Raw genomic sequence first — 10,136 nt, 5'->3', positions numbered from 1 at the left:
AAGTTCAGCTTAATTTGGGGAATCTGAGGTGATTGCAAGTTTTAAATAAGTATAGACTGACAATTATAAAGGCTAAATAAAATGTATTAAAAAGGGTTTTACTGTGTTAATAGCAACTGAAAAATTACATATAATATACAATAAATTAAATGTAAGACAACATTTCTCTAGGCTATGACCAAGCAGACCTATTTCTGTCATTTATAGCCCAAAGTAGCCTAATAACAATTGTGCTTAAACACAGACAAGAGTTGAGAAAGAGTGACTGTATATAAATTATGTCTTCAATCAATCAATCAATCAATTTGTCCACACATAAAAAAAGATCACATTTTCATTCATTTCTGTGTGAATAAATGAAAGCTTTAGCCAAATTTGATGATGGCTATTTGAATTTTTAACTTGTGATATAATGTAAAAAAAAAAAAAATGAACACATTGATTACATCTTATGAATTCTCTATTAAGTTCAACTTTATGTGGGGAATAATTTCATGTTTTACTTACAACACCAGAGTATATTTTTAGTCTGAAGTGAATGCAAGTTTTAAATGAGAACAGATTGACAATTATGCAGGCTAAACAAAATGTATGTTAAAAAAAAAGGCTGGTTTATTGCATTGATAGCAACAGGAAAAGTACATATAGTATACAGTTAATTAAATATAGGACAATAATTTGATAGGCTTTGACCAAGCAGCTTTATTTCTGTCATTTATAGCCCAAAGTTGCCTTATAATAATTATACTTAAACACAGACAAGAGTTGAGCAGGAGTGGCTGTATGAAAATTATGTCTTGATTTGAAATAAATATAAGTAATTTAATAATATTGTTCTTTTATGTTCATTTTTATTTAACGTTTCATCCCTGTAAGACTTTTATATCGAAGACAGAGTTGAACTTCCTGTATGTTTCACTCTAACTCTGTGGAACTTGACAACTGGCACACGGTTCTGATTGGAGCAGATGCGAGGACTGAAACCCAAACAGCTGATCTGGAATCGGTTTCTTCGGTCTAACTTCAAGGCTGGAAGACCAGAGATTTCTAACAAAAACCGATCCCAGACCAGTCACTGAGCCGGAAGTGGCGCACTGGCAGTGACACACATTTTGATTAAAATAAATAAATAAAAATTATATTTAAAACTATTATAACAATAATGATAACAATGATAATGTTGAAGCACATACACTGTACTGGTAACAATAACGAAACATAATTGAAGAAAATAATTATATAATATATAATAGGTGAAACGAAAGGATAGATCATCTTCATGTGGTCCCCCTCCTCCTCCTCCTCCTCCTCCTCCTCTTCCTCCTGCTGTGTGCTACTGACATGTTTTTTGCTGTGACGCTGGAGGAAGTGATGAAGGCACTCTGCACCATGATGTATACATCCATACCACATGGGCCCACAGCACTGCACAGTGCAGCACACCAGCCTCTATTCAGCCTGGCTGTACTCAAGCTCTCCTTTAACAATGGAGCAATGCTACTACACCATCAAATACATGCATGTTGCCATTTAATTTTAGCATATGAAAATATATATAGACCTAATATGTTTGATAAAATGCTGTAATATCAGGGGGAATGTAGTTATTATGGCATTTTATAATCCCATTAAACAAATTCCTGCCAAAATAATTAAGGGTTAAAAGTGATGTCAGTGTTGGTTGATTACATGGCTGCAAGTATGACATCATGGTTTGGTTTCATCTCGAGGAGCAATAGATTAGATCACTCACAATACTGGGGGGAGGTGGCATCTACATATATATTTATATGTATACATATATGATGCACAGCATGGATTCCACCTGGCTGCTTATGACCAGATTTGGTCCCCACAATACTGACCCCATACGGCCTTGATATAGGTCATTGTGGGGCGCATAATAACTCAGAAGTGACAGATAACAGAAACATAATGCACCGTAAAGAAAACATACATGTTTAGGAACTAAAAGCTGATGTTGATAAAGCTACCATGACTCCTTTTTGTTTTATATAGCCTGATAATTTAGATTTATGCCACCCATGTTTAATATGAATGTAAACATGGAGACATGGACAGACGTAGCTGCTAATTCAAAAGCTACAAAAAGAAACCATCTTGTGATGGGATCATTCGATATGGGACACAGCCAAATGCCCCTTCACCTCTGGCCCCCTTGCTTGGACCACACTCATATTTAAACTCAGTCTTCATTTTTATCTCAACTCCACACCTGTAAAGTTTCATGACTTCATCCTGTGGAGTTGAAACGTTATCACACTGACAAAATGTGTCCACAGACAGACGGACAGACGCATAAACACCTATCAAAATACTCAAAATGGCTTCTGTGGTAGTCAAATAGGTGTCACCAGGACCACATTTTGCTATGATGGGGCACACACACACACACACACACACACAAAGACTCATGAGGTGAAAACAGCCGTCGTGACACTGTTCTTTGTGAAATCCACACATGTAGGCGATGACCTCATGAACTCAAAATCAACATAATATCCGGATGAATCACACAGGGTGATGTCACTACAAAGCAAACAGCAGAGATGTTCCTACTACATGCTTGTGCTGCATTCAAGTGAGATGGGAAAACTGGGATAAGAAATAGATGCACTCCCACGTCGCGTTTGAAGTCACCCACACCTCATGATGGAGGTTTTCACTTGGTTTTACATCAAACTAAACATTCTTATGGAAAATACAGTCCAATTCCAACTTGAGGCATGGGATCCCTAGTGACTGACGATATTGTTGTCTGAAGGCCAAAGACCTCACAGAACATATCTGCATACTGGGTTCCCTAAATAGCCTTGGAATGGCATGAATCAGGTATGACTGGAAAAGTAAGACTCTTTAATGAGCCCAGCTGTAATCCTGTGTGATGATGTTTGTCCTCATAGTAACCATTTCACTGTGGTGAAACCATTTGATGAGTAGGTACTGGAGTGGGTGTGGATGAGGGGCCCTAATTTGGAAAATTTGGCCCTTTTCCCCTTAATTCCTGAAGGCTGGCCTGAGTGCCTGTCTCTCAAAGGTGTCTAAAAGGACAGGTGTCTATGTCGAGTCCTCTTATACAATGTTAAAGTCTGTGTCAAAGGCATATATCTTTATAATCCTGATTTGTAAGACAGACCTATGGATTTGGGTTTTTATTATCTACTATGCTTAACCACATTTGCACTCTCATCAGTATGCCGGGCTTTTAGGGGCCGTGTGTCATGGGGCATACTGGTAGCCAAAGTTTAAGAGAGTTATTGTCCTCTCTCGTGGTATTCATAGGGCATCACATGATCACAGGATCTACACTCTCATGTTTAAAAACATAACTGTGAAGACAAAAGATGATGTCACCAGTGTAATGCAGGCAACATATACAGGTGAACTTCACTCCTACATTCATCACAGGTAAGCTAATTTTATCACAAATAAACCTGGTTAAATTAACTAAAATATACCTTACCTTAAATTAAATCTGTCCTCAAACCCTTGATGTCAAATTCTAATCACGCTTGCAATGGGGCAGGTATTTCATTATATCACAATTGACCAATCAGCAGCGACCTGTTCTCTGCGCTGACCAATCAGCGCCCGTTATAGCACATTTGTCCTGATTGACCTCCGCACCTCTTTCCGCCCCTTTAAATCAGGTTTTCTATACAATTTAGCCGACCGCAAACTGCAAAGTCAAAGCAAGCTACCAAGAGTTAATCACAGTTATACCGGATGTTATGTCATTCACCTTCACATTAAAAGCGTATGTATGTGAAGATGAGTGAGAAAACGCGCCCGTGGGTGTAACTAATTACAAAAATGTTTCAGTTAAGTATAGCTATATTGTATCCACTTCAGATACACTTAGACATACGATAAAACACATTTCAAAGTCACACGGTGCGGGCCATATAATCATAAATGTGTTTTACTTTTAACATCTAAACCGGAAGTTGTATTTCCGGCTACTTTCACGCCGTCCAACGCTAAGATAGCTAACGGTGAGCCATTCATAGCGAGCTAGCTGCCTCATCACTGGCTACCTCGGATCTTTCGAGGTTCATTACCGGTGTTAGTTGTAGTGTGACAGTTGAATAGAAAATGGCTCTGCTAACGCCGTTATTTGCTTTCTTGTACCACCTGCCGCAGGTGTACAAATGGTTGCTGAAGCCCTACTATGTAGCTTCTCTCTTCATGTCCATAGCCTTTCTAGCTGTCCGCAAGACGCCTGGCATCTGCGACCACCTTTCCACACAGCGAGAGGACGGCAACTCCTGCGACTTCGACTGGGTCCGTAGAAAATGCTAGAAAGTCACAAATTGCTGGTCAAAGGTTTTGTATCGATTAGCCAACGTTAGCTAGCTGGTCAGTGGATCGCTGGGCAGGATGACAGCAAAGGCTAGGTGACATTAGCTGCTCTTAGCTATAGGGAGGGAATGATAGGCCAAACCACGGTCAAGAAACTGTACATTTATACTGTTTTGCTCATTGGCTGAGATAACAGATGTCAAAACGTAATTTAAAAGTCACTTTAATTAGCTAAGGTATTTATATTAAATACGGCACACTTGGACTCTAAAACCAGCGGTTATTTAAATACAGAAATAACTTAAGGCTAGTCACAGTAACGGTACGCCTTTTAGTATTAGCTAGCTAACGTTAGCGAAATTACTGACGTTCTCCGTCGTCAATAAGCAACAGGAGTACAAGGAGACACAGCGCAGGAGAGTATAAGTATCAAGGTTTTCATAAAAACAAAAGCCAAGTCGTGTATTTACTGTTTGCCGAATTTCAGTGTATCCTCACTTAACTGTCAAAAGTCGGTTATCTCACTCTATAACATGAATCTGCCTTGACAAGCAAAATGTCTTAAAACTCATTTATAGATTAAGAGAGCATTGACCGGAAGGATATAACATGTTATGCTGCAGAAACCTGGGCTTGATATAGTATTGTCTCATTAACACTGTAGCTCATTGAAGGCCCAGGGAGATGCTTGTCTGTTCTTGTAAGCACACCTGCTGCAACTCTCAAGGTCTTCCTTCAAACTTCCTGCATCCGTGCTCTGTTGACTGTACTATAAGTTTGTATTAGGTGTTTTTTTTTTCTTTAATGCCTGCAACCCACAGCTGGTTTAAATATATACAGCATTTTTCAGTATTAATATATCAGCAAGGAGATATTGCCTCCAAGCTCCCTGTCACCAGACTCACATTAGACAATTAAATACGCTGTCACAAAATGTAAAATTAATAGGTAGTCTGATATCATGGTGTCCTACAGTGACCTAAATGCTGTCAATATAAACAGACTGGTTAATGCAGCTGGCTGTAGTTAAGACAAACCACGTTTGTGTTCTCAGAGGGAGGTGGAGATCCTCATGTTCCTCAGCGCCATCGTCATGATGAAGAACAGACGAGCGAGTGAGTAAATGTGTTTTTGGTTTGGTTCTGAATTAATTCCTGGGCAGAGCATGATTCTCTTATAGTCAGATATGTGTCCTTAATTAAACACATTTCATTTTTTTGCTTTTTTTTTATGTTAGTAACTGTGGAGCAGCATGTTGGCAACATCATCCTGTTCAGCAAAGTGGCCAACGTCATCCTGTTCTTCAGACTGGACATCAGGATGGGACTGCTCTACCTGACACTTTGCATAGGTCAGTCCAACCTTTACACGCATACATCAGCTGACACTTCTGTTTTCCTGTTGTGTGAATTCAAATGTCAAAAACTAGGGTCTGACGTGATTTGTCAGATGTGGATTAAAGTCTGGTGACATGATACGTACATTTTTCTTATTGTCAATAAATCCAATTTAAAAGACCAAAACCAACAGTGACTGTTTCTACTGACAAGTATTGTGTGTGTATCAAAGCCTGAACAGAGTCCCGCATCAGGTCGGGTAGATGACCCACAAAAAAGAAGATTTGTGCGAGTTATTTAGTCTTAATTTTATTTCTAGGTCATTTCTGGGTAAAACAAATGAGAACGTTTGGGACCCATCTGCCATGTTGGAATTGGTCGAACAGTAAATTAAGCACCACCCACCGGCTGGAGCAAACATTATCATTTTACAGCTAAACAGTACACAAAAGATGTTTCTGTAAATATCTGAGGTGAGAAACAATGCAGTTACAGAATCTTGATTCATATTTGATCAGCGCCGCCTGGTTTGATAGTTTGACCACAGTTCATGAGCTGTAATTGACACAATTCTCAGATGCAGTGAAGACTCCTCGGCTCTGAATGTTTTTTTCCCCGTGACCTGTGGTAAATTCTGGCAAATGGTGTTAGAATGGAGGACTGGATTGGGAGGAGGACCCTGATATTTTTTCAAAGACTCATGTGCTTTAGTGTGGATGTAGTGATAGTTTTAATAAATATTACTAAACTTTTTATTTTTATAGCAGTTACCAACCGTATCCTCCATTGTTATTTCAGTGTTTTTGATGACCTGTAAGCCTCCTCTTTACATGGGACCAGAGTACATCAAGTACTTCAGCGACAAAACCATTGACGTGAGTAATAATGGTAGAATATGCAGTAGCAGTTTGTCCATTACCAGGAAAAAATATCTGTACAATTTCTTTTTAATCATAAATCAAAACTGCTTGTGTGTCCAGGACGAGCTGGACAGAGACACTCGTGTGACGTGGATCGTTGAGTTTTTCGCCAACTGGTCTCCAGAGTGCCAGTCCTTTGCTTCTGTTTATGCTGATCTGTCCCTCAAGTAAGACTCTGTCAACCCACTCAGTAGAAGTAGAAAGTACACTCGGTGACATTAACAAAAGTAGTTTAAGTTTCTTTTTCGTTCTTGTGTTTTCAGGTATAACTGTTCTGGTCTCAAGTTTGGTAAAGTGGACATCGGACGTTACGGAGAGGTCTCCAAAAAGTAAGGAATTTTATTTCTTTTTGTAAATTCTCTTTTGTCTTTAAAGAGTAATTAATTTTCTGGGGTTTAATTACTCTTAAAGAAGTTTGTGTCATGCATTCATGGGCATTATTTTGTCAGTGACGACTGACTAGACATTTGAATATGTCTTGTATGGATTTAATTTTGCTCTGTAGGTATAAGGTGTCTACGTCCCCACTTTCCAAGCAGCTTCCCTCCTTAGTGCTGTTTCAGGGAGGGAAGGAGGTGATGCGGCGCCCTCAGGTAGACAAGAAGGGCAGAGCCGTATCCTGGAGCTTCACTGAGGTGAGACTGGACAGTGCACAGTGACTGTTAATTAGAAAATACAGGGCTTATGTAGTCAGTAATAGTTGCAGTTTACACCTTAATATCAGCATTTCCCATCAAGCGTTTTCTCCTAAAGGTGTTGTGTTCATGCCAAATACTGAACAGATTAGATTTTTTAGCACTTAAAGGGTCATATTCAAATTAACTCCCGTCAATAAGTCTCTGTCTTTCCCCACCAGGAGAACATAATCCGAGAGTTCAACCTGAATGAACTCTACCAGAAATCCAAGAAGCTCAACAAGACCAAAGGAGACAAGGTCAGCCAATCCCAGTTCCCACCAGTCCCCGAGGAGGACGAGCCCGAGCAGCAAGGAGCCGGCGCAGAGGAGGTGGAGTCTGAATCCAAGAAGGACAAATAAGATGGTTTGAATCACTCAGCTTTCACTCCTGGATGGAACTGGTGGGTCCAGGTCAGCTCCTCCTCCTCCTCCGCCTCCTCCTCCTCCTCCACCTCTTCTTCCCTCTCCTCTTCAAAGTGTTCAGTTTGTTCACTCGTGAACCAGAACAGGGCTGGTGTTGCTGTGGATCATCGTGAGAATGAAACAACCTCAGTACGTCTGCCTCTCCCCGGCACCATTTAACACTAAACCCTGTTAAACCCAATAATTCAACACTGGGGCAGCTGCAGTGACCTCAGTCGGTTTCCCCTCTATAACAGAACAAAGAGAACAAGTGTAGACTTTAGCAAAGGAGCAAACTGGGATGCAGTAAACCAGCTTTTTGAGGAGGTTGTAATGCTAAAACCAGCCCAGTGTATCAGTGTAAGGCCTGGAAATGTGCTGTGCAGGGTTATTAGAGTCTACACTGCACATTTCTGATGGTTAAAGCTGTGAAGTCTGAGTGACTGCTAATCTAGGAGTCGGTTCCTACTAATGAACAGAAAGGGAGCAGTGAATGTGATGCCTCTTTGTTGTTTTAGATTTTTTATGCAACTAATTAAATTAAATTAGAGTAGATTAGATTTTTTAAAAATCATTCTATGAATAACTGTAAATTTATGTAAACTAAGTTATAACTCAGTGGCTGTTTTGACATAGAATTCCTTTGCAGTGTTAAACGGTACATTCAGGTTCCTGGTAGTTTTGGTTTGAGAGAGAAATACAATACAGGAGCACTTGTTTAACATCAACGCATCTGCATGAGTCTACCGGTGTTACTCAAGTTTACCAATAGTTTGACAGCATCCCTGTGCATACCTGTGGACCTGAACGTGTGCTCATGTACAGACCGAGCTCAAATACGATCATTCCATCAATTTCAGTTTATTTTACAGATTCCAGCTCTCCTTTGTGTTGTTGCTTTTTTTTATTCAGTGTCTGTGCCTCTCAGAGAGAGATGAACATGACTGTCTTCAGCTCTCAGCAATGCCTTCATGGCTAACGTGGGACACATTTTCTTTTTTAAGAACACTTCCAGATTTTGTTTCTTTGTTCTTATGCTGAGATGAAGATAAAACAAGTTTTTTTGTGGCATTTGGTTTAATTTTCCAACGTTATTTCCTGCTCGTTATGAACATTCCTTATCAGGATTTTGACCTTTTTTTCCCTTTGTAGTAGTTAACTGGTAAACATATGCACACATACTGTTTAATTTTGCTTTTTGAAGACACTGTGAGTTTATTTCTTTAATGATTCTGTTATTACTAAAACTTGTTTTGTACTGTACACTCCTTGTGACATTGATTTGACCTTATGTTGCATTTTATTTGAGCTGCATTCCAAGGCTTGTATGTATATTTGCTCCTGTACATGAACGGAGACGTCTGCTGATAAGACCTCAAAGGTCTGGCCTGTTTTGTTATTCATGCAATAAAACAATGTGCACATGAGGTGTTTCAGTGCAGCTTTTTTTCCTTCAGATAAATATTAGTCACTCTTCTTCTTGGAAACCTTTAGTTGAGACTTGTGCAAGTGTTTGTGTTTGTGTCTTTGGATTACTTTGTACTAGGGAGGTTACACTGATGTGGTTACACAGTGAACTGTATATACAGTGCACTCAAAGTATTTAGACCCCATATTATGTTGCAGCCTTGTGCCAAAATCACTGAACATTCCCTCACTCAGTACCCTATAATGACAAAGCCAAAACACGATTTTAAGACTGACTTGAGTATTCTGGCCTCATCTTCATGGACACAGTCTTTTTCTCCTCTTGACATTTGGACAAAATCAAACGTTCAATATTATCGTTTCTAGTCTTGGCTTGTGCAAATTAGTGAAGTTCAAAGATATCAACATTGTTAACAACCAATAGCTGAAGAATATGTGCAAATTCGATTGTACGTTTTTCCACATTGAGTCAGTCTACTACTCACTTTCATTACATGTGCATTTTGTTCATGATTTCCCACTAAAGTGAAGCTGGTGAAGAAGCAGGTTATGTCATTCCCTGCCTTAGAAACCATTTTAGTCTGAAGTCCTCAGCAGCAGGGTTCCACCCACATTGTTTTAAGATAGAAGCCTGCTAGATTTATTTTGTACTGAAGCTGAGGGTTGACATATTTTGCACAATGTTCAGTATCTCTAATATGACCACAGAAAGGATTCATTGTCATTTAAATTCCTCCTGACACCTCTCAGCCTTCACGTGCATCAACATTGGGTGTGCAAGTCATCTACTTGGCCGGATTGGACCCTTTGGTGGGCTGTATGTTTGACACTCTTGTGTTAGGGAGTGAACATAGAGGGAGTTCTGGGGAGGCACAAGAATGCGACCAAGTGTTGGTTCTCTTGTACTGTGGGAAAGGAGGAGAAAGTGGAAGAGATGTGACATAAACAAGAGTCGGTGTTCAATTTCGTGTGTGTCTGATCCACCAACCAGCACTTATCTTAGTGAGAAGACTTGGTAATGTTTGCGTCTTAATTCCACTGGTCTCCTCC

General features: G+C 39.7%; 1 protein-coding gene across 1 annotated transcript; it reads left to right on the top strand.

The window, feature by feature from the left end:
* The first annotated feature begins 3,996 nt into the window (after positions 1–3,996).
* Positions 3,997–9,083, top strand: tmx2b (thioredoxin-related transmembrane protein 2b). The gene is made up of 8 exons (XM_049572314.1): positions 3,997–4,305; positions 5,378–5,438; positions 5,561–5,674; positions 6,459–6,535; positions 6,641–6,747; positions 6,844–6,909; positions 7,086–7,215; positions 7,437–9,083. Exons 1-8 carry the CDS (start codon positions 4,117–4,119, stop codon positions 7,614–7,616), a joined length of 924 nt encoding a protein of 307 aa, XP_049428271.1. The 5' UTR covers positions 3,997–4,116; the 3' UTR covers positions 7,617–9,083.
* Positions 9,084–10,136: the final 1,053 nt, after the last annotated feature.

Source organism: Epinephelus fuscoguttatus, linkage group LG3 (assembly GCF_011397635.1).
Source record: "Epinephelus fuscoguttatus linkage group LG3, E.fuscoguttatus.final_Chr_v1".
Taxonomy (NCBI): Eukaryota; Metazoa; Chordata; class Actinopteri; order Perciformes; family Serranidae; genus Epinephelus; species Epinephelus fuscoguttatus.
This window is presented reverse-complemented; position numbering and strand designations above follow the sequence as displayed.